General features: G+C 42.6%; 1 protein-coding gene across 4 annotated transcripts in view; it reads left to right on the forward strand.

Moving 5' to 3' along the window:
• LSR (lipolysis stimulated lipoprotein receptor) overlaps positions 1–19,853 on the forward strand; it is a 29,912-nt gene extending 10,059 nt beyond the window's left edge. Inside the window, exons 3-10 of one of the 4 annotated variants that reach the window (XM_026685261.2) lie at positions 4,499–4,618; positions 10,196–10,252; positions 12,803–12,949; positions 14,493–14,663; positions 15,404–15,463; positions 16,587–16,718; positions 16,852–17,477; positions 18,567–19,853. In XM_026685261.2, coding sequence (XP_026541046.1) covers positions 4,499–4,618; positions 10,196–10,252; positions 12,803–12,949; positions 14,493–14,663; positions 15,404–15,463; positions 16,587–16,718; positions 16,852–17,477; positions 18,567–18,602 — 1,349 coding nt within the window. In that variant the 3' untranslated portion in view covers positions 18,603–19,853. The remainder of the gene's footprint in view (positions 1–4,498; positions 4,619–10,195; positions 10,253–12,802; positions 12,950–14,492; positions 14,664–15,403; positions 15,464–16,586; positions 16,719–16,851; positions 17,478–18,566) is intronic. The other 3 variants (XM_026685263.2, XM_026685262.2, XM_087970952.1) reach the window with 3 other exon arrangements.
• The last annotated feature ends 5,653 nt before the right edge of the window (positions 19,854–25,506 follow it).

Here is a 25,506-nt window from a genome sequence, read left to right on the forward strand (position 1 = left end):
GCTGTAAAAGAACTGTGAAGTGGTTTATAAATCTAAGTGCTATTGCTCCTGCTAACTGTGTTACTAACTTAACAACTGCAGTGATTCACTTAAGAAATGTGGCAAGAAAGGTTGTAAAATGGGGCAAAACTCACTTTTAACAATTTCTCAATTAGCAACATCAACTTTGTGCTCCATTGTGGTCGTAAGTCAAGGAGTACTGTATATGGCTTGCAATGTACAAATCAAAACTCTTGTCATTTCACATTTCTTGTTTCTTATATATAGAAATCCATAGGTGCCTTTAAGGACTTTTACTTCCCGTGATGGCATTGAGAATTCAAATATCTTTCCTTGAGTAAGAAGCTAAGCAGGGTTAAGATTTCATCAGTACGTTGGACAGGAACTGGTTTGAGAATAGGCAGCTACAAAAATGGAATAAATAAATGAATAAACCTGCAACGTGTCAGCTAAGCTGGGGTTTTTATTTATTTATTTATTACATTCGTATGCTACCATCTCGCTGGAGGCAATTAGGCAGCTTACAGACGGACAATTAAAATATACCATAAAACATTAAAATTATAAATAGGGATCTTAAACTTGGAAAATTCCTGGAAGAAAGTGAACTACTGTTCTGTGGCCAAGGAGATTAAATATTTATTTTATTAACTAGATTTAGAAGGCTACCAAACTCAAATGATGTGATTCTGGCTGGTGTAAATCGATTCATAAAGTCAGCAAGAAATGGGATTCGCTTGAAGGACAACTTACTTTCACATAGCACTTCTGAAGAAAGGACTAGCAGCTCCACAAAGTGGTGCCTTTTATAAGAAGTTAGTAGCACCACACCAGTGGTAAACATGGAATTTGGAGCCTGGAGAAATCTTTTGGTCAGTTTCATGCTTTATGTTGCTTTCCTCCCCCCCCCTTCTTCTCAAACAATTATTCTTCTGCCAGTTGAGAACCTTCCAGAAGTGCTCTCCAATTAATTTCTCCTTGTAGCTGAAACCTACAGTAAATTTTTAACAAGAATTTGGGCAGAAGTAGGAGGGCAGCTCTGTCCTTTGAGTTTGTATCCTTCGAGTTAGACGAGAGATTTTCAATGTTAACCTAACTCTCTTCGGCCAATATCTAGGGCTTCTAAAACCAACACATTAGAAACCAAAAGACCGTAACAATAATTTGCTTATTTGGACTGCATTTCTTGATATTGTAATTTGATACATATTTTGAGTTTTCTTCTAGTAGCAAATTGGTAAGATCCATTAAAAAAATCAATTCATGTGATTAACAAAAATCTCAAACTCCTGGTGACTTTGCAAATATGTCCGTGTTGTTTTCTTGGAAACAATGAAGAAGCCTTTTGCTTCTCTCCCTTTCTGAAATTGGTGTAATAATTGCTAAAAAGTGAACGTTATGAGATGCTGCAGTGTGAGAGATACAGGAGATAGGGGAGTGAATTGGAAACCGTCATAGAACAATTACGCTTTTCCATCTAAATCCCCTTAGTGGTTACTTCTTTAAGCACAACTATTTATACATTTTAAAGTGGTTTTTATATGTATTTATATATGGGCTTGAAACATTAGGCGAAATGAAAACAGATTCTGGAAGCTGCATTGAATAGGTAATCTTATTTGAGAGGCACATTCTGATTTTTTGTGTTGCAGTACAGTATTATATCCTCCTTAATTTTAATCCCTTGGCTGTTGTTAAATCCTTCCAGAATGCAGGACACAATCTTGTTCTAATACTCAAGTTAAAGAAGACATTGGTCTATAAATTCAACCTACCCATGTAATAGGTAAGGGATAACTATTACTTTGTGGCATGTAGTCATCACTTGTAAGTTCAAAACGGAATCAGCAGAGTGGGAAACAGGGCTACTTTTCTCCCCTTTTCTTTGTGTAAACTGGCTTATTGTTGTGGCCTACCAGTGGCCAGCAGAGCTGGCTGCAGATTCGGACAGTGAGGAGGTTAGGGAGGAACATGGGCCAGTCCTGGAGTCTGGGGAAGGCTGTTGACAAGTGCTCTAGGTGTCAGAGGCAGAGATGGGGCCAGGGCCGTCTGACAGTTATCAGCTGCTCTTGGAGTCAGAGATAAGTGGGGAAGAAGAACAGCTGGAGCCTGTTCCCAGTGTGCACATGCACAGAGCTGCCAGGAGAAGGGAACAGCTAAGGTACAAGGGTCAACTTGGGAGTAAAGCCACAGGTCAACGGTGAATGGCCCCTCCCATAGGGAATAAAGAGGAGCGAAAGGGGAGTGGTGTTTGCAGGAGACAATGAGTTCAGTTCATTAGGGTGAAGATCTGTTCCTGACTTCTTGCCAAGTATTGTCTGCTACAGTGTGGCATTTGGAAGATATCGGCCTGGCAGCTCTCCAAGCCTGATAAAGGTCTGTAGATGTGCCATCTCTTAAAAGACTGTCTGCCAGGACTTTGCTGGAATGTGAATGAGAGGAATTCACTTTAACCTAAATAAAAGGGGTTTTATCGGGACGAGGAGTCAGCTTTGTGCTTTTGGGAAGCCTAGGTCAGAACGCTGATTCCCACACAGGAGAAGACAGAGTTTGTGGTTTCCAAAAATTTTAGGTGTAGCCTTTCGTAGAGACTGTACATTAAGGGAGAGAAACAGCTTTAGATGGGCTGAAGCCAAAGACAAATGAAACTCGTAAGCCTTTTTCTTCTACATCTTTGGGCAGCGTAAGAAAGCTATCTAATGTTTCCAACATGTTGTCCTCCTTCCAGTAAGGCACACAGCTTTCACGTTGGAATACTTTTCTGCCTTGTAAGCCTATTGTGAGTAGCTGTGTATACAGATTTAAGCAATGTAGGGATCTCATGGATCAAGCTCAAACCTACTATATATCCCACTTTGGACACAAAGCCAGCTGAGTGACTTTGGGCAGTCATGTTCTCTCAGCCCTAGGAAGATTATCTCAGTTCTTTGGGAGGGGGAAGGTCTGGATATTTGGTTCTGTAGTACAGAAAGAGAAAAGATATCCAGAGAATGACCTTTCTATATAATAAAAGGCAATTTTGTGAAGTAGCACATTACTCATACTTTTCGAAGTTACTCATACTTTTTGAAGTTACTCATGAGCCACAAGATAGTTATACATAGATACAGTGATGTAGTAATGGGATGGAATGAACTAATAGCTGAAAAAGATTCCAAAGGGAGGAAATTTGGCTAATTCCCTGGTCAACCCCCTAGCCTTGCTGATATCTTGCAACAGCAAGGATACAATGAAGTTATAACACATTTTAGCTGTTGGTTTATGGATGCTACCGAAGAATGAGTAACCAGGTCACCTGAATCTGTTCTTAACGCTATGCTGGGAATAGAACCAGAATGATGCAGTGATTCAGATGTTGAGTTGGAATGAGAGACCCAAGTATTGTTCCTCCTTCAGAAGTTCACTGAATGACTTTTGGGCAATTCACTTTCTCACAGCCTGCCTACTTCACATAGTTGTGGTTGAGGGCAAAAAGAAAGAAAGAAAGAAAGAAAGAAAGAAAGAAAGAAAGAAAGAGAAAGAAAGAAAGAAAGAAAGAAAGAAAGAAAGAAAGAAAGAAAGAAGAAAGAAGAAAGAAGGAAGGAAGAAAGAAAGAAAGAAGAAAGAAAGAAGAGAAAGAAAGAAAGAAAGAAAGAAAGAAAGAAAGAAAGAAAGAAAGAAAGAAAGAAAGAAAGAAAGAAAGAAAGAAAGAAAGAAAGAAAGAAAGAAAGAAAGAAAGAGCACCATGGGTGTTACCTTGAACTTTTGAAGGAAAGACTATAACCGTAACCAATACACAAGCATTTTCTCAGCCAGCTCTATTCATTCCTTGATTCAAACAAGAAATGGTTTCGGATAATAGGAAAATAAGTAAATAATAATGGATTGGCCTTCCTCATCCTTTCTCTACTCTCTTTTTTTTTTATTATCATGGGCACATTCAGCCGATGGTTGTGAAGTTCATAAATAATTTCTTTCTTTGTAACCATCCTCAGGTTTCTGTATTGCAGTGGTGCAACCTTGAGCAAAGATAGTATAGGGAATGAATATGAAGAATAACTTTTGCCCAAAAATGGAAAGATAGAGAAATTCTCGACGAATGGATAGTAAATAATATAAAGAAGATATTGATATGTGCTGAAATGGATAGATTGACTCTGTAGTTAAAAAATAAGGATGAGACAGAATACTACAAGATATAGAATAAATTTTATCAATGTGGGAAAAGAAAGGAAGGACCCGGAATAAAAAACAGGATCTGTAGAATGGGTAATTACAGATAGAAACGAATTGTATAAATGTATACATTGTATATGAAATATGCATTATATATTATAACATGTATGACAAAAAGGAATGTCAGGACAATTATACCATGTCCAATGTTTTAATAATTTAATCAATAAAATATGTTAATAAAAAAAAGAATGTGAAGAATATTCTTTATATGAGCATCTGTTTGATGAATTGATTTTGGTGTCCATTTTGACAGTTCCTTTTTTGTTCATTCTTCCTGCAGATGCTGACCTCAGCATTGAGCAAACCGCTTGGGGGGACAGTGGTGTTTATTACTGCACCGTGACCTCTTCCCAAGACTTGCAAGGCAACAACGAAGCCTATGCTGAACTCATTGTATTGGGTAAGTGAGGAGGCTCTTATTGCATGCAAATAATGGGAAGGAGAACAGGACATCTTCATTACATTAGTTCCCCCAAACGTAGGAAGCCACCTGGGTGGCAAACAGAATCTCGCTCACAAAACTGGACACATCACCTCCTATCCATTAAAAGGGTGAAATTTGGTTTTGAATTTGCCCGTTAGAAGGAATGAGTTCTTGGCACGCAGCTACTATTACTGAAAAAAGAAAAGTGTCCTTATTGCTCACACAGAAATGCACGCAGCCTTGTGTTGAATTTATATTTATCTACAAAGAAATAAAGAGACTAGTATAGATCTATTTCAAGCTATTTAGCTCTCATCAGCTAGCCATACCCTTCTGGGATTCGAACCCCTAGCATATTAGGTAGAAGTATTAACCTTGAATCCCAGAAGGGTATGGCTAGCTGATGAGAGCTAAATAGCTTGAAATAGATCTGTACTAGCCTCCCTTTATTTCTTTGTAGATAAATATAAATTACAGAAATATAAATAACAGAAAAATAGTTTGCCGCCTGCGGAGGCTCCTGGATTGGGGCAGAAAGGCGGAAGCGGAAGTACTATGCTCTATCCCATAATTGGGTAGACCAGGTTACCCTGATAGACCAGTCTCACCGGAAAAAACACACACACAGCCTTGGTTCACATGTGCACCAAAGCATAGCGTGGTTGGCTTGGTTTGGTTTTACATAGCATATTGAGCCATTGTAGCTTGTAAATCATGGTTTAAGGCTGTACATATTGTAGGGACCAATATTTGGTTCAGCAAAGCATGGCCGATGACCATTGTAGTGTGAAACATATATATAACCACGTCAAGGAGAAAGCTAGCTACAATTTTTCTCGTACCTGACCCATTTTTTTATATACAGGTTTGGGCTTTCCTTGTTTTTAAGTAGGAAGGAAATTTCAGAATTAACCATCTTCCCACTCCCAATTGTTTGTGTTCTAAACTGAAGCACTCCAATCTACTCTACTCTTATTTTTTCCTTTATATCTGTATAGGTCCAGCCTGAGAGTTAGAATGTATGTGTTTCATGGCTGGGACTTCAGCATTGTTCTGCTTCCTTTACTGTGTCCTGCACTGCCTGCTTAATTTCCAGCTATGTCAGCCCCAGTGCCCTGCTACAATAGCCTGCTACTTCTCTCTCTCTCGCCATCCTTTTCAATACCCAGGTGTGCCTGAGCCACATGCATCACTAGGTGTGGGCAAATTACCATTGCCAGAGATATTTCCGAATTCTTTTGTGGTCATTAAAATAAATGCCAGTGTGCTAGATAAAGCACACTCTGAAACAGGTTAAGATTTCATTTATTTTCACAAAGATTATTTCTTTACACACTCTGCCCATGAAAACGGTAACTCCGTTGCAACAGAGTCATGATGGCGAACCTATGGCACACGTGCCAGAGATGGCATGTAGAGCCTTCTCTGTGGGCACGTGTGCCATCGCCAGCTGGTTTTTTGGTTTCTGGCGCACCGGCCAGCTGGTCTTTGCGGGTGCCAGAGAGCCAAAAACAGCCAAAAACCAGGCTGTTTTTGAGGCCGTTTTCAGGCCTTTTTCAGGCAGTTTCCCAGGCAATTTTCCAGGCCACTTTGGCCCAAAAAAACAGCAAAAAACCAGGCTGGTTTTTGGTCATTTTCAGGGCGTTTTCCTGGGCATTTTCCAGGCTGTTTTCCGGCCATTTTGGGGGCATTTTCAGGCTGTTTTGGCCCAAAAGATGGCCTGAAAATGGCCCCCAAAATGGCCAAAAACATGCATGCATGCACTAGCCAGCTGGTGTTCAGGTTTCCGTTGCTCCAGCACATGCACACACATGCTCCCGCGTTCCGGTTTGGGCACTCGGTGCTGAAAAGCTTCGCCATCACTGCAATAGAGTAACACTTCTCAATTTTGGCAACTTTAACATGTGTGCCAACGCTGGCTGGGGAATTCTGGGAGTTGAAGTCTGCACATCTTAATGTTTGCCAAGTTTGAAAAACATGGTAGTAGAGGAAGCATTTTTAAGTGAGGCAACGGGGAGTGATGGAAAGTATTATTTCATTTCTCCTTTCCATGAGGAGTGTCAATTGGCCAGCTTTATAACCTCGATCCTGGCTATGAGCAAGTGTGTTGGCTGTTTTTACAAATGGTGCTCTTCAGCTAGTTTGTCAATACGCAAATCTGCATACATTTTTGCTTGGGTTTTTTATGACTTATCATTACAAACAGGGAAGAGCTTCCAAATCTTGAATGTCCCTTGCTAGAGATGCTGTTCAAGGAACAAAAAGAGAGATTTTCTGAACATGAATATTATGCTCTGCTTCAGAACTGGACATCTTTCCCCAAGAGAAGTTCAGATGCAGTTGTCTGTAAATGTCAACCAACATGGCAATGGTCTATCATCCAGATATTCCAGGACAATATTTCTCAATTTTGGCATCTTTAAGCATGCTGGCAGGGGGATTCTGTGAATTGAAGTCCACACAATTTAAAGTTGGGAGTTGCCAAGGTTGGGAAACACTGCTCTAAAAGGTTCCTTGTTATTTATATTTTTAAAAAATCAATATAAATTGTCTTTAGCCTCTTCTTTCAATGTCTTTTCTTAAAGTTATGCTCTAAACAGGGCACTGACAAATCACTTCTATCTTTTAATTTATCTTGTGCATTATGTTTGAATCTCTTGAGTACAGTATATAGAGCTGAAGCAGTAATTCTAGAATATATTTAAACGCTCATATTATCATAATAGGTTACCCAAATGAATAAGACCCTCTGCTCACAGATGATACAAATAACATATCTGGTAGAAGAAAGCTGGAAGCAGGATTGGACAAATTAACAAAGAGTAGATAAGGAGCCTATAATTTCTCACCATGTTAACTGTAGGAAATCTCCATGCTTAAGAACTGCATATATGTTGCATTGAACATAAAAAAAACAAGGAAGAACTATTGAGTTTCATACCTTTCCAGTATGCTTCTCTGAAACATCTGGCTGACTATTATAGGTTGTTGGATGCTGGGCTTATTGGGGTGACCAGGGTGGATTTGATTTAAATCAGCTCGATTTAAATCATAAATTTTAAAGAGCGACTGTTGTCTCTGTCCCACTGTTGTCTCTGACCCGCTGTTGACTCACAGACAGTCCCATTCCCTTTAATGGGACAGCTGGTGGTGTGGCAGGGACCCAACAAAGTTAGGGACATGGCAGGCAGCAGGTGAGTGGATGCCCTCTAACAGGCGCTGCCAGGATGGATCTGAAATGACAGGTGCTCTTTAAATGTAAGGACTCATTCTTGCCGGTAGCTAGAATCTTTAATATTAGTATTTGCAAAAAAAAAAAAAGGTTTCCTATGCTTAGCTTGCAGAGCTTGGATTCATTGAATGAGTTTATCAAAAAAATGTAAATATTACAGAATATACATGCTACCTAACTAAGCTCCATTTCATGCTGAATAAACTAAAACATTAATGTATCTTAAATAGAAAACTATCTTTAGATAGATTTTTTTTTTACTCCAAAAGCATTTTATTAAAATAAATTTGATAAAAATAAAATCCGATTAAATTTTTGAAAATCCATTTAAAAAAAATGTCGATTTTTTTTATCCATCCTGGGCGTGATCCTACATAACGTCTGAAGTCCTCCTGCCTGGTGCTTATGACCTGATTTTCTCCCCACACGTTTGTAATGTTGTCATCAACATGCTCCCTGGAGAATTGTGTGTGAGAGTTCCTCCCACTAGAAGGAGCAGACCAAGTAGAAGCTTGTGCGCCCAGGGTGGCCTTGATGCACAACATGAGGTTGGCTTTTGTGCTAACAACAGTGAGAGGGCCTGTTTTCCTTCTGATTCCAGAATCTCTGAAAATTGACTGTCATTTCCTGTTTCTATTTCTGCCATGCTCCCTGCTGAGAGCTGTGATGGATGGTCTATCTGGTAGTGCCAAGATGAATTGTTTAAAAAAAAAAAGTATGGCCTTATCTGGGAAGGGAAATCTTTCAAATATACTGCTCAGTAAGGGTGTGTATATGTGTGTGTTTGTGTGTGTGCACGTGTGTGTGCATGCACTTTTGTTTTCCTGACTTAGAGGCACTTGGCAATGTTCTACATAAGCACCTGGCTTGCCACCTTTTATGCTGTCCTCATATGTAGAAGATGAAAGCCAGCTTAAATGCTCATCAATTCCCTGCTGAAAGCATTATGCCTTGCTTGGGTGGAGATAACCCATCGGGGCAGGAAGAGTTATGTTTTCTCCGTGCTCTTCTCTGGGGCCAGTTTGTTTGAAAGGTTTGAAACCAATATTAAAAAAAAGAACAGAAAACTTACCTTGGGTGTAATCACTATGGAGCAGCCAAATTGACTGGTTAAATAATTGAGAGAGGGGCTGCATTGTACAGCAGAGGTGGCCAGAAGGTTGATAGATTACTGAGAATATTGCAAGTGTTTTGTATTAGCTTGGCGTGAACTCTTCACTCTTGGTGTGGAACAGCAGTGACACAGTTTTTCGTCTAAGGAAACTTGTGGGGAAATAGAGGAGAACCCATGCGTGAAAGGATGTGGGTGCAAATCGTAGCTCGCTGACTAATTCCTGGACTGACCGTGTGTCAGATGTGCAAGTTCAGCTGTTTGGCCTTGGGATTTTTCCAGCCTCTCTTTTACAACTAATTTTCACGCAGGATTCCAGTGAAGCATCAGAGTGGTGCGCTGGCCTAGAGGTAATGCTCTCACCTCACAATCAGGCGGCTGTGAGTTCTATCCTAAGGAGAGGCATATATTCTCTCTGGGCACGTTGAGAATATATCTGCTGAAAAAAAAAAAAAAGCCTCCGCATTGGCAACAGGAAGGGCATCCGGCCAGTAAACACTCCATCCAGTTGCCCAGACTTCACCCTGCAAGGGATTATGGGGTCGTTAAAAGAGGATTCCAGTGAAGCATCAAATCAATCTACTAAGCTCCATGTTAATGGCATCCATGCCATGTAAGAGCAGTTGCTTGTAAAGGATATAGGTGGTCCTTGGTTAACAATGGTAATTGGGACTGAGGACTCCGTTGCTAAGCAACAGAGTCCTACAGTGCGATGTCACACGATTGCACAAACTTACGAGTGGCGGTTCCAGTTGCCCTCCTTAGGTGACTCCCAACGAGATTGCAGCATCTGATGGTCCTGTTGGGTACATTTATGAACTTCTGTGAACTTCCCCATCGACTTTTGATCGTCAGAAGCCAGCAGTGAAAGTTGCAAACAGAGATCATGAGACTGCAGGATGCTGTGATGTCACAGTGGCGAGCTGGCCCCTAAGCACCTGAATCGCAATCATGTGACCGCAGGGACATGCGGTCAAGCAATGGGTCAAGCATCCTTGCTAACTCCTCCTACTGTCAACGCCTTACTAACTAGTCCTGTCCAACTCTTTATAAAAGCTCCCGGCAGCTTTTCCTGTATGGGATGGAATTTAATTGATGTCTTCTTCCATGAAGCCCATCCCTCCAGTATACCTCTGGCTCAAAAAGTCTTACTTCTGGGTCAGCCAGATATCTTCGTAACTTTTTCCTGTTTTTTTGTTTTGTTCTGTAGGCAAGTCCTCCGGTGTCTCAGAGCTTTTGCCAGGCTTTCAGATAGGGCATATGGAAGGTACTGCCTTTTTCTTCCATGCTTGTTTCCTAAGGGGTTGGGAAAGGGTTGACTTCACTCTCTATTATTTTTTTAAATTTTTCCCTCTCCTTGAATTTCTCAAAGTTTAGAAGTAGAAGCGCTTGGAATGCAAAGGACTCTGAAATGCTTGCCTTGTCTGTCTGTCTGTCTGTCTGTCTGTCTGTCTGTCTGTATTTTACTGTATGACCTTGTTGCAACTTTTCTGTTCTCTTCGTACTTTGTAAAAATCTGCCCCTTTGGCACCATGGCAAAAATGTGGGCTTTAGAGCAAAGGGATATTATATTGTGAAGGTTTTGGCCAAGTTACAAATGCAATCCACAGTCTGCTTCGTACCTCTCACTTTCTGTGAGGTTGAACATTGCAAGCTAGCACGTTCTATGGCAGTGATGGTGAACCTTTTCGTTGGGGTGTGCCGAAAGTGCGCGTGCGCCGGCACCCACAATGCAATGCACCCCGCCCTTCCTGCACATGCGTGTGCAACATCCCCCCTTACGTGCACTGTGCATGTGTGCGCCTCCTAGCTGATTTTCGACCCGTTTGAGGCCATTTCCCTCCCCATCCCCCGAGGCTCGAGGGAAGCTTCTGCAGCCCCAGGAGGCTGAAAAACGGGCCTTCTGGAAATACCGGAAGTGCCCATTTTCAGCCTACGGAGAGCCTCTGGAGCCCAAGGGAGGCCGTTTTCGCCCACCTGGAGACTCGAGGGAAGCCTCTGCAGCCTCGGGAGGTTGAAAATGGGCCCGTTTCAGCACTTCCGGTATTTCCGGGAGGCCTGTTTTTTGGCCTCCCGAGGCTGCAGAGGCTTCCCTCAAGCCTCTAGGAGGGCGAAAGCGGCCTCAAAATCAGCTAGGAGGCGCGCGCATGTGCAGTGCAGGTAAGTTTGGCTGGGGCTCGCATGCCCGCACAAATGGTTCTGCGTGCCGCAGGTTCGCCATCACGGTTCTGTGGCCCCCTTTGAATGATCTTTCTGCTTAGTGTAAGTTGAGGCCAGGATTCTGCCTTGTTGAATTTGATAGGCCCTGCTTGAAGAAATGTTCTTTCAGATCCCCCTGGAGGTATTTGGAAGGTGGAATTTTCCACAAGTATAAATGATCACTATAATGAAGTCCAATAATCTACAAATAATGGGGGGGAGAGGGGAAATGCTCAGAATCAGTGTTATCCATCACAGGGGATATGTCCAAGTGAGACAAAATCAGTACAGGTAATCCTCAACTTACAACAGTTTGCTTAGGGACCATTTTCGAAGTTACAACAGCGCTGAAAAAAGGGGGACTTGTGTGACCATTTTTCACACTGGATTCATGTGATTCCCTTCAGCGACCTTCTGATAAGCCAAGTCAAGTGGGGAAGCCAGATTCACTTAACAACCGGGTTACTCACTGATCTGCTGCAGGGATTCACTTAACAACAGAAACAAGAAAGGTCGTAAAATGGGGGGGGGGGTTTGGACGGGATTTACTTAACAAATGTCTTAGCAACAGAAATTTTGGACCCAAATGTGGTCGTAAGTCGAGGACTACCTGTATAAAGAGGAATAGAGAAATTGCACCTGAAATGGTGTGGCCAACTGAATAGATCAATCTATTCCAGAATCCTTTGCTAAACGAGGACTTAAAGCCTATGGGGATTCCCTTATTTGGAGTTTTGCTCTACTGGCCAGACTCAAATGAGGGGATTTTTTTTTTGAACCCTTATCTATGTTTTTGGGAGCCCTCCACTGCTGCCTTCCGGACACAGGGCACACAGTGCAAATAATTAAAACCGAATCTCCTTTCGATACCAGAGTACTGTTAGTGTTCTGACCTAGGCTTCCCAAGATCATGACGCAGATTCCTTGTCCCAATAAAACCCCTTTTATTTAGGTTAAAAGGAATTCCTCTCCAGGAAAGCCCCAACAAACAGTCTTTCATGAAGTTTCACAGCTATAGACCTTTATCAGGCTTGGAGAGTTACCAGGCCGATATCTTCCAAACGCTGCTCCGTAGCAGCAGTTACTTGGCAAGAAGTCAGGAACAGATCTTCACCCTAATGAATTGAACTAATTGTCTCCTGCAAACACCACTCTCCTTTTCGCTCCTCTTTATTCCCTCTGGGAGGGGCCATTCACTGTCCACCTGAGCCTTTACTCCCGAGTTGACCCTTGTTCCTTAGCTGTTCCTTTCTCCTGGCAGCTCTGTGCATGCGCACACTGGGAACAGGCTCCAGCTGTTCTTCTGCCTCACTGATCTCTGACTCCAAGGGCAGCTGATAACTGTCAGACAGCTCTGGCCCCATCTCTGCCTCTGACACCTAGAGCACTTGTCAACAGCCTTCCCCAGACTCCAGGACTGGCCCATGTTCCTCCCCAACCTCCTCACTGACCGAGTCTGCCGTCAGCTCTGCTGGTGGGCCACAACAGCTGGGATTGTTTCCTCCCAGCTTTATAGACTCTTGGTAGAAGTTAACAAACATGCAACAGCTGACTCTCTGGATACAATGGGATTCATTGGTTGTATCTCTAAGGGCTGCTTCCCATGGTTTCTTCCTAGATTGGGTCTTTGTGGTCTTGGTTGTGCTGGCCTTCTTTCTGGTCTTCCTGCTCCTTGGAATCTGTTGGTGCCAGTGCTGCCCCCATACCTGTTGCTGCTACCTGCGATGTCCTTGTTGTCCAGAGAAGTGTTGCTGCCCCGAAGCACGTAAGTTCCCTTTTACAGATCCGGTTTCAACTTTCCCTGAAAGTGGTTTAAACAGATCTTCTCAAAACGTCTGTAGTTGTTTCGGGTCTCAAGAAACAGGTTCTTCTTCTTCTTGTAAGTAGAAGAAACGTGAAGAAATAAGTCTGTTATTCGTATTGATTCAAGCAAAATGTTCGGGTCTTGAAGAACAGGTTCTTCTTCTTGTAAGTAGAAGAAATATGAAGAAATTAAAACATAGGAAGAACAGTTGCAGGAACTAGAGAAGGCCAGTCTAGAGATAAGGAGGACTAGGGGGGACAGGATAGCAGTCTTCCAGTATTTGAGGGGCTGCCACAAAGAAGAGGGGGGTCAACTTATTTTCCAAAGCACCAGAAGGCAGGACAAGAAACAATGGTTGGAAACTAATCAAGGAGAGAAGCAACCTGGAATTAAGGAGTGTAGCTTCCTAACAGGGAAGACAATTAACTAGGGGAACAACTTGCCACCAGAAGTTGTAGGAGCTCCATCACTGGAGGTTTTAAAGAAGAAGTGACAGTCCAGTGACAGTCACTTGCCTGAGATGGTATAGATATAGTATCTCCTGGTTGAGCAAGGGGTTGGACTAGAAGACCTCCAAGGTCCCTTCCAGCTCTATTCTGATTGATTGATTGAAATAAATATGCTATTCGTATTGATTCAAGCAAAAATATTCACCACGTTCCACATGACTTCCAGCTGTGTTGGGTTGGGAGTCCTTGCTGGCTGCTGGAGATTTGGAAGTTAGTCTAGCACATTGAGAGGGGCCACGGGTAAGGGGGAAATGCTTAGCCAGGCATAGCTGGAGAGGGGTGGGTATACTGAGGCCATCCTGCTCAGAACTACGGCAATAAACAGAAGTTCAGACTGGCTATCTGGATTCCTAAACGGGGTGTGTTCAAGGTGTGTCTAAAGTTACACGGTTTTGTTTGTGATGTCTTAATTTACAGTCAAACTTAAAAGGGCTCCCTAAGAATGTTTTAAGTCAAGGGAGTCCTTGTTTTATGACCGCAATTAGGACTCTGGAATTCTGGTCGCTAAGTGATATGTGGCAGTTAAGCAAGTCGTCATATGACCAGAACCTATTTTAGGGCCATATATAGATTGCAGATTGTGGCAATTATTATAAGTGTGAGCTGGTGGTGGAGCGATGGTTGTAACTCTGAAGATGGTTGGCAAGGCATCGTTTTTTCAATGCTGTCACAACTTCGAACCGTTGTTGCACGAGGAGTCGTAAGTCGAGGCCTACAGATGAGCAATATTCTGTGAACCTTTACTTGTATCCCTTATGCCCCCCTCCTCCTCCCAACCCAAGATCATTAAATTGAAAAAGAAGCACTCTTATTCATCCTAGAAGACCGCAAAGAAATCGAATTTGATCCAGGGATCACCTTCTCAAGGTTAATGGCTGTAACTGTGGGTTGTCATCCCTGCCAAATATTCTGCAGAGCCGTACTGCTTTGCCTCAGGCAACGTGTCTTAAAAAGCAAACACCAGGCATTTATTTGGGAAATCTTTGTCTTTCCAGTGTATGTAGCAGGGAAAGCTGCAACATCTGGAGTCCCCAGTGTTTATGCACCCAGCATGTATGCCTCCAGCAATCCAATGAAACCACCTCCCCCAGCCAACATGATCCCTATGGGCCCAATGTCTCCAATGTACAATGGTTACGGAATGGATTATGATAGAGCCAGCTCAGGTAAGTGGCTTGTCTCGAATGAATTTATCGAGCCCCACAGCTAGTTCCCAGGTAAGGAGAATTAACAGCCTGAAAGATCTTGTGCTATTCGGAGGTTTACCCTTTTGAGTTATCTCCTAGGTTGCATTTTGGATGCCTTTTTTGGGTGTCCCTAATTTTTAGATCTCTTTGATAATTGGAATCAGTGGAGAAAATCTGGGGGGGAGGGAAGAATTCTCTCTCTCTCTCTCTCTCTCTCCTTGGAAATCTTCAATCAGCAGATTTTGGTTGTGTTCCGGTTCTCTTGCATTAGGCAGAATGTTAGACCAGCTATTTTATGGCTTGTTAGGGCTTGTACTGTAATCTGCTTAGTGAAAACATAGCTTACAATGTTGTATCGCAGGCTGCTGCTAGGATTCAGAAGTACAGCCATGGGGCAGTTTGTCCTGCCTACTACTGATTGTATGTGTCACGTGTGTGACACAGTGGCGCAGTGGTTAGAGTGCAGTACTGCAGGCTACTTCTGCTGACTGCCGGCTGCCTGCAATTTGCCAGTTCAAATCTCACCAGGCTCAAGGTTGACTCAGCTTTCTAGCCTTCCGAGGTGGGTAAAATGAGGACCCAGATTGTTGGGGGCGATAGGCTGACTCTGTAAACCGCTTAGAGAGGGTTGTAAAAGCACTGCGAAGCTGTATATAAGTCTAATTGCTATTGCTATCCCTTTTATGAAAACTTTTTGCTGTCGTTTGATTGCATTACAGTTGGTGGAAACAGCTCCCAAGTGCCTCTCCTGAGGGATACAGAAAGTGTGGCAAATGCTGGTAAGAAACATGGAATGGAGTACTGAGTTTGCTTAGACATTGTGCTTCTGTCTGATCAGGCATGCTTGGTGGTGGGGAAACTGCCTACACTGATGATTCAACATTTTGTTCCTCTGAGGAATTATAATTATCACATTGCTTCACTTGGCTGATCCGGCTGTTTGCAGCTGAGGGTGATGCTAATTCTTCTTTCTACCACATAGAGTAAAAAACACGGTTGTAGTGCTTGGGTATGGAGTGCCACTAGCTTTGCAGCTGAAATTTTACATCTACCTTTCCTGCATAGGAAAAAAACAAACTCCCCACTTTTCTCTAACTCAGAGGTTTCCAAACTTGGCAACTTTAAGACTTCTGGACTTTAACTCCCAGAATTCTCCAGCCAGAATTCTGGGAATTGAAGTCCACAAGTTTTGAAAGTTGCCAAGTTTGGAGACCCTTGCTCTAACGGGTGCCAGGCAGCTATGTTAGGATTTCTACTTGCCAAATTTCCACCCAGTATGACCGAGGTGGAAGTCCAATACATCTAAGCTTCATAAAATTAAACCAAACTCATTTTAAACAAAACCCTCCCAAACACTTGTCAGAAGAACTATCTTTTGAAGAGATACAACCTGAAGACTTTTTTTTTGGTGTGTGTGTGGGAGATTCATACAATCTCTGTGCCGGCAAGATTTTGCTAGACCGGCCTTTACGTTGAAAAGATTAAACTTTTCAAACATTTGAGGTAAATTCTCAGTCCAGCAGGAAAATCTTTCCTTTTAACAGGAACATGTGTGCACTCTTCGTCTGTAGTCTTACAACCTTGAGCTTTCTCGTTGAACTCTAAATTTGCTATTGAAGCAAAGGGTAACTAAATCTCCTGACCCAACCACCACCCCCTTCCCCGTGTACTTCACGCCACCTGTTGCACCTGCTGCAACCAGCAGCACTTTGGGGCAAAGCACAAAAAGGGGGATTACAATTGGCAGAGAAAGTCCTCTTTCAGTTTCAAGTTCAAAGGCGGCAGTAGTGGGTGAACCACACGATTGCCAACCGTCTCCACAAGGCATATGGCTCCTTAAAAATTAAAATTAAAAATGACCGCCTTATGTCCTAAAGCCTGCTCCTGATCTCTCTTCCCCAGCTGTACGCAGCGGCTATCGCATCCAAGCCAACCAGCAGGATGATTCCATGCGGGTGCTCTACTATATGGAGAAGGAGCTGGCCAACTTTGACCCTACTCGCCCCGGGCAGCCCAATGGGAGGCTTGAGAAAGGTACTTTGCTGGGGAGTCCTTCCGTGTAGGAACAAGAGTGTGCCCAATCGATCCTTTGCTGAGTTGTCACAGTAGCGTGCCCTTTAGTGTCGGGAGGAGAATGCATAATTCATTCTCCGTTTTGTTTTTCCAGCCTCCGTGATGAGTGAGCTCAGCTCTCTTCATGAAGACGACCGTCGTTACGAGCTGCGGCAAGGCATGGGGAGGCTGCGTGGCCAGGCCATGTCTCCCATCAGTGACCTGGAGGAGGAGAGCGTACGGAGCAGTGAGAACCGGCGCTTGCTGCCCCCCGCCACTTGGCGTGACCGTTATGAGGACTCCCCACCACGGAGCTATGGCCGACGCCCACGTTCCCGCTCGGTGGATGCTCTAGATGACTATGAACGGGATTCCTACCCTTCCCAGCACAGAGGTCGGGGCCAGCACAGCTCGGACAACGAATGCCATCACCGCGATTATTCCCCTGACTCCCGTTACGACTCTGAGCGCCACGGTAGACGCCGAAGTCGAAGTAGGGATGACTTGCGGGATCTGGAGCGAATCCATTATGATAACCGGCTCCTGGAGGAAGCACTGCGGAAGAAGCAACGGGCAGGTAGCCGTGAAGACCTGGATCGTGGAAGCACCTCCAATGGGAGATCCGGCCACAGGAAACACCAGGATGAAGATAGCAATGGCTTTCCTCCTCCACCACCACCTCCATACACAGAGACCGAATCTGTGTCTTCCCGCAGCAAGGATGACCGCAAGCTGCGAAGGGTGAGGTTGAAAAATGGGGGGAAGGACGCACAATTGTAATGCTTTATAAATAGAGATGTCCTGGATAAGGCGAAATTAGATACAGATACAGATTAACAAAGTTGGAAGGGACTTTGTAGGTCATCTAGTTCTAGTCCAACCCCCTGCCCAAGCAGGAGACCCTACACCATATCTGACAGATGGCAGTCCAGTCTCTTCTGGAAAGCTTCCTTCCAGTGAGTTTCTCCTTATTTCCAGGTTGAACCTCTTCTTGTTCAATTTCCATCCATTATTCCTTGTCTGGCCTTCAGGTGCTTTGGAATATAGCTTGATCCCTTCCTCTCTGTGGCAGCCCCTCAAATATTGGAGCACTGCTATCATGTCTCCCCTGGTCCTTCTCTTCCCTAGACTAGCCATGCCTAGTTCCTGCAACTGTTCATTGGATGTTTTAGTCTCCAAGTCCCCTAATCATCCTGGTTGCTCTTCTCTGCACTTTTTCTAGAGTCTCAACATCTTTTTTATCGTGTGGTGACCAAAATTGGATGCAGTACTCTTGGTGTGGTCTTACTAAGGCTTCATAGTTATTAGGCTAATAGTTGTTCCTTTGAGCAAAATATTCACATTATTGTTAAATGTGTCTGAATGGTTTTTGCATTATCTTTTGTTGTCATGTATTTGGTTGTATTTACACCACTTAATGTATTAATGTATTTACGTAAACATGCCCAGTCATGCCTTGTTGAATAAGTCAGGACCAGACAAACCCCACAGACCAAATTGAAAGTATTTTCCGCATGGGATAAATCAAGCAGAGTTCCTAGGATTAACCCTATCCCTTAAGATTGAATTAGCAATCACTGTTGTAACAAAGGGTCCCCCCCCTTCCCAATATTGGATTTATCTATATCTTTTTTTATGTCTTAGTGAGCTCCTGATCCAAGAAACCAATGCTTGCACCTGGGAGCCTGTCTGCAAAATGTGTGCTTTGTATGTGTGTAGCCAGCATGATATTTATTTTCAATCTTGTGTTGCTAATCTTAAAACGATTCTGAAGATACTGAAAGAGATTTTATGGTATGATTAACCTTGATTTTTCTCTTTCCTCTACAGAATCATGCTGTCAGCAGAGAAAGCTTGGTGGTTTAATTCTTTCCACTCTTTTCTGGAATACGAATGGCTATAGGAACACTCTCCATGTATCAGCATCGGTTTTATTCAGGAGAATAAAAGAGAAATGGGACAGCATTTATGTTGGATCTAAGCAGCCATCAAAAGAACAGGCTGATGGGTCACCTCTCAATGTCTTAGCTCATCTTCTTCAGAGGCAGGCTAGGATCCTTCAAGATTCCTTAAGATTCTTAGTATTATAGACATTGTAAAATACATTTTGGATACCCCTTTTGAATTTCAGAACTATCTATTTCTGAATGTGCTATTCTGGAAAGAGGATCATTTCAGATGTGATCGCTGGATACTGTTCAGACAGAAAGAAATTGTTCATTTCATTGAACACCACATGGACACCTAGCTTGCCTTTTATTCCCTCCACCGCCTGTAATTTTGAAGAGGATTCCAAAGAAGATGCATTTATATATATATATATAAAACCTTTTTTATTCTGATTTTAAAGGAGTTCTTTAAACATATTTGATACTTAAATAATGTGACTGTGTGTATAATTTTAGGTTTTTTTTAGAATCTGAGTATGAAACTACTGATGCTGTAAATATTTACAGTGATAAGTGACCAAGGTTCTTTTTACAATTTCTGTATTTTTTTTTTTAAAAAAACGAGATTACATTTTTATAGGAATGAAAATAAAAATGAACAGAGCACATGTATCGGCTAGGTTCAGCATTTTCAAAGCGGACTGAAACTCCTCTTGATACCAGTCTTAGTCCAGTCTTCCCAACTCTTATATCTTCCAGATGTGTGAGGTCTCATATTAGACATCTAAACGTACGTTCTGAAAGTTACCCACCATATTGGAGGACGTGAGAAAATGTGAATGATTCGTTCTGTGGTTTTCACTTCAATAAATAACAGATTCTTGCAGTTGCTGAATATTTTGAAAACATGTGCCTTGCTGGATGACTTACATTCATCTTTTCCTGGAACTTGTCGTTAAGTCCTCTGTTGCAGTTTTACAGAGAGAAAAATAAATAGATGGATGATATGTTAGAACTGTCCAGCAGGAGGCAATAATTCTTGTGTAGGATTATAACATAATGGGGCATTCCTAGAGTTGCTAGCACAGAATGTTTGTGTTCACCAGCCAGGTCAGTTATCTTTTACATATCTTGCTGAATGGCCATAAAACAAGATAGACTATCCTCACTCTTCTATGCCTTCACAATGTTAGGGATATGTTTTCTGAATAAAAAGTGAGATTTTTCAAGGGTGCCCTGGGTATTATTTGTAGCATAAGCAGATGTTCTCAAGGATAAGTGTACAACCACTCGTAGCATTTTAATAGGGGTGAAACTACATGCAACAAAGATGTACTGAGCAACAGAAAGTGGTCTCCTGTTGATGGAGTTCAACAACCAGTCATTTTGCAGGGTGCCAAGACGTCTGACTGCCTGAGCAGCGTTTATTGCTTTTATACAGTTTTTACAAGCAGGAAAAGGTTATATAGAAACAGCATTTGGATTGGTGAATCCCCTCACCAATCCTTAAGAATATACAAGTAAGGAAGTGGTGATGTTAGCCAGGTGAGATCATGTACCAGCTAGGGACAATTCTGCTGAGTGAGATCATGTAGGTATTTGAGGCCCATGTAGGTATTGAGGCACGGCAGTGTGCTGCTCACGCCCCCTACAGGACCTCTATCTCTACTACATCCTGTGTTTAATTCTTGGCAAGCAATGATGTCTCAAGGTGCGAATTTCCAGCCACCACTTAACTGCCTGATGAATTAGGGCAGATCCTAAGTTTCTTTCCCTGCCCAATAAGCCATTGGGAGCTCTTGTCTCTTTCCCTCTTCCCCCAGGTCATTGATATTCCATTAAAGCACCGGTTATCAAATTGGCGGTGTCATGTTGCTCTCATGTGATGTTTTGCTATGTTTTTCCCTTTGCGGAGTTGGGGTGGACGTGGCCTGTGGATGACGCATTGGCCCACGGGCCGCCATTTTGACACCCTTGCAAAATCACGGTAAAGCTTAAATGAAGCAATCCTGGTGAACACAGGAGCAAAATGCAATTCTTTTATTTATTTTTTTAAAGTATTTTTAAGTATGGAATCCATAGATCAGGGGTGTCAAACTCGTGGTCCAGGGGGCCGGATGCACTGGTTACGCCCATGCCTGGTTTAGCAAAGGGGGAAAAAAGTCATGCAACAACACGTGACAATACCGTGATGATGTGAGTTTTGGCACCCCTGCCATAGATAGTACTGATGTAGGATTTGGACTAGAAACAGGGAGCATGTGAGTTCCACTTTTCCTTCTGGCATGGAAACGTGGTGGTGTTTGGGGGCTACCCCTCTCCTCAGCCCAACCTATATCACAGGGTGCTGTTTTGTAGGGGGAAATCAGCAAGGGACCATTATCTACACTGCCTTGTACACAAATGAGGATATAAATCTAGCGTCCTCCTTTTGTTTATTGTACTTACAATTCAGAGCCCACTAACCAATAAATTTAAATAAATGGGTCAATAAAAATAAAAAAGAGAACTTTCTAAATGGATAGCTAGAACCTGCAGCATCAGATGAGTCTCAGATCAGGCTTCTTTATCTATTCTGTTTTTTTGACTCTAAATATTCACCTTTTTTCTGTAGATAATTTTTGCAAATCAGTCCTTTTGCTTTGTACCTTCCATCCAGTTTTGCTTTATTTCTTGACCTACTCTCATTCTAGACTCCTGAGCTTTCTATTTATTTTTATTTGCTCCAATTTATGCACTGCCATTCTGTTTCCTTTAATTGCCCTGGCCTAAGCTGCCTTTTCCCATATAAGATCTATCCAACCTTCTCCAACACTGCCAAACACAGGGGAAAAAACATCTGTTTGCCTCCCCACGAAGTATATGATGCTAATAGTTCCCGAAGGCATTGTCGTCATCACTGCTTCCTTCAGGAAGTCCCTTTGCACTTTGCAATACTCAAAATCATTTCATTGGGCCTGAAAATGATGTTTACAAAAAAGCCTGAATCAAATGACTTTGCAAAACTGCTTGCTACTGCTTTGCCAAGATTTAAAATGGCAGTTTGCGGAATGAAGTCTGTTGAGCTGAGGGCATAAATAGATATTGTTTCATATGTTTGTTTTTAATGATTTGCAAAAATGGGTTTTTCAATCGATGTCAACTCACAAAATTGGGGCTTTGGGAAGAGAGACATTAACCTGTTTTGGTGACTAGATCTAATTATAAATTGAATTACTGCTTTCATTAATTCCCATTGGCCCAGGTAACCTAGAGAATCTTATTTGGATCTCCACCTTCTCTGCCTCCGTGTCCTTGGTGGAGCAATTCATTCTTTGTTGCCGCCGTTCCTCTTGCATGCTTCAATGGAGAGCAGGAGTTATTTTTAGCTGCATTTCACCATTGCCCTGGGCCTCCAAACCGATCATCTGTGCAATTCTGTAGAGTCAAAACCCATCTTCAAATTCTAGTCCAGCTGATCCTTTCCCTAGCTTCACTAGAATGCTTGTGATGAGGAGGAACGGAAAGACTACATGATTCCAAGAAATGGACCTCAGGAAATAAGATGATTGTGGCAGATTGACATAGAATTGCTTCCTTGAGGGGAGATAGTGATGGATATGGAGGCCTGATAGAGGCTTCTATTGATGCTACTGCCATCATCTTCATTTATTGAGTGAGAGAAGTAATATCACTAAGACAAATGCATCCTTCATTCCTAAATAGAAGATTGAAGTGGAAAATCTAGATCAGCTGTAAAGGATTTTTTAAGGCTTCTAATCACTCCTCTCACAAAATCAGGCTTTATAGTTTCAAGTTAGTATCGTTAAATGAATCCAACCACAAAGCAATTTTAAAACAGGAACATTGAGTTCAATAGGTTCAGCTAGGATATGGTTTATATGTATCTGGATTTGCACTATGTGAAACCCCAGGTGTTCTTTACTAATTCTATTGAAGATAATTCAAATTTATTCCAGCAAAAAAGTGGCTTTGCATAATGTTTGAACTCAACCATTTTCTTAAGACATTGTGGTCCTTTTTTCAGGAGTTGATGACAAGAATGATCTAACCTGAGTGCTTTTTTGCTTTTGTCCTCGTCATGGAACATGAAATGGGATGGGAAGCTTGCTATAGATTGAGTTCCCCAAACTCTTCAGCTCTCTTCATGAAGTTTCAGATCGTTCATTGATCCCCCAAATATTTGTTATATGAAAATAAGTTAAGAAATACTACTTTAATTAATAGTATTATGAATAATAAATTATAAATGAAGAGGCAGCTGTATTTTCACATTGTGGGTATATATAATACCTTAGATTCTTAGATGCTTGGTTAGGATTTTGAATTACGTTTTTGTGAATTTGATTGTAGGGTAGTCATATAATAATAGTAACATGAACAACTAACCCTGGTTAATGTTGTCTCACCATGAGCTCCCTCACCATTAGCACTAATTGGCATGGAAGTCTACAGAGACCCCAAGAGATAGACTCCAATTAACCTCTTTACTTAGAGGGCAAAACCAGTCTGGAAGAGTTCTTGCTATGTTCATCTGCTGAAACATTTACTCGTCACCACTCTGAATCTGTTTTTTTTTCTTTCCTGCTTTTTCCTGTCTCTGTTCAAAATGAAACTGGCCATTTATAATAAATGTGGAACTCAGCATTCAACTAATAAAAGTGTATAAAAACAAAAGCTGTAAAATTCAAGTTTGAAGTAACTGTAAAGGTTGACACAAGACAATGTTACTGCAATACTGAGAGAAAAGGGGGGAAATGAATTATTAGTATGCAGTAGACAGTTAATGACCTTAAGTCCATATTAGCTGAACAATTTTTAACAGGTTAATACAGGGACACAATGTGCAAGCTTCCAGATTCTCAAGAATTCTTTCTCAGAAGGTGTGGCTCTGGAGTTTATGCACTGGAAATAAATTCCTTGTGTGTCCAATCACACAGCCAATAAAGAAATATTCCTATTCCTTACTGCAGGGGTCTTCAAACTTGACAGCTTTAAGACTTGTGGACTGCCAACTCCCAGAATTCCTCCTCCAGTCATGTTAGCTCAGGAATTCTGGGAGTTGAAGTCCACAAGTCTTAAACTTGCCAAGTTTGAAGACCTTTGCCCTACTGCTTTATTCTCACTCTTTAATGCTTTGATGTAGAATTTCTGAGAACATAAAAATTTGCACCCTAGTAGGAATCGGGATCCCCTCCCAAAAATCAATATCTGGTTGTTACTTGCAAGCAAGCAGTGCACTAGATGGTTTGTTATTTATAAACACTTGGAAATTTCTAGTAACTGCTGAAAAGAAATAAAGATATATTTCAAGTTATTTATTCTGATGTTTATTTGAAAATTGCTTGTGTCTCTTAAACTGTTGTTGACCAGCACTGAGGAAATAGCAACAAATCTAGTCTCCAAATTAAACACCCCAAACTTATTTATTGCACAGCCCCCCCCCCCCATGCCCCCTTGCTGCTCAGATTCCCACACAGGTGTGTTGTGTAACACAAAACACCTGATTTTTTTTCCTCCAGCCTTTTTCTGATTCTGATCACCCCAGCTAACACGGTTGGGCATAGACTATGAGAATTGTAGGTTTCCCCAAGTTTGGCAGGAGCCTCTTCGTAACCGAAAAGAATCTTACAACGCACAATGGCAAAAGGACAGGAGAAAGAAAAGAAAAGGGGAAAAAAAAACTCCACAAGGCCCAGCATTCTCCTTCCGCCGCTCCTTCGCATGCGCAATTAGGAGGCCAAAGCAGCCGTTAGGATGCTCCAGAAACCACAGCCTGACGGAACGGTCCAACGCACGCGCATTACGGCTGCTTGAGAACCCCCCCACCCTCCACGGCTTGGAGACAGATGGAGGCGTGTCTTCTGAGGTGGGGGGACAGGGGGCGGGGCCTTAGGCGTTGCCTAGCAGCTATATAAGCCACCTCTTGGCCGTTACTCTCCGTGTTCGACGCCGTCGTGGGTCTCGTTTCGGTTGGACAGGTGGACAGGTGAGCGGGAGGGGAGGTGGAGAGCCAGGGTGGCCGGCAGCCGTGAAGAGGTAGGGGGCTCCTTAAGCGGCTCCCCCTTCCATAACCTTGCTTCTCTAGGGGGGCACCTCCCATCACCCTGAGCATAGGGACCATTGTTCAAGCTGTAGTGGGGGGAATGATGGGCACAGCAGAGGAGTAATTGGAGGGCACAAAATGGGGGGGTTTATATATAAATAGGCTTGAATTGAGCAGATGAAGAGGGTTGGTGCTGGAGTGATTTGAACAAAGATGCTAGAAGGGGGAAAAAAAGGGATACAAAAGACTAGGAATGGCTCCTAAAAAGGGGAGCAGAAGTAAATTTGAATATATGTTGGTTTGTAAGAGATGGAAGCGGGTCCCTTAAAAAGCCAATTAACCTTGGAAAGGCATGCAAGGTTATGGGGAGGGCATAGTAACCTTGGTGGGCTGAAGGAAGGATGGGATCTTCACTGGTGAGAAAAGGTTTGTGGGACATTTCAAGAGATTCAGAGGAGTGATGTAGCTTCTTGGCACGCAACCAATACCTTTCTCTTAACAATGACTTTGGGGAAAAATGAGAGTTGTTTTTTTTTGGAGCCCTCTGAGTGCAGAGGGTGGTTTGACAGCCCCTTGGTAATATCTGGAGGGGATTTCTAGATTTGGCACAGGGGAAGAATGTCTTAGAGGGGATTGCTAGCGGCTACAGGGGTGGATTGCTGGGCTGGTTGATGCAAAACGTCAGGAAAAGGGAGGCCCTTGTCCTTGAGAAGACAGGATGCCTGCAATCGCCTTGGGGATTATGAGCAGCTGGCGAAGCTTACAGCCTTTGTGAGATGCAGCAGGAAGGGTTGTCTGCTCTTCTTGCTAGAGAAGAGATCCCTGAGTACAGGAA

This window comes from Notechis scutatus, chromosome 8 (assembly GCF_049901735.1).
Source record: "Notechis scutatus isolate UNSWTSFEM ecotype Mainland chromosome 8, rNotScu1.2, whole genome shotgun sequence".
NCBI classification, from domain to species: domain Eukaryota; kingdom Metazoa; phylum Chordata; class Lepidosauria; order Squamata; family Elapidae; genus Notechis; species Notechis scutatus.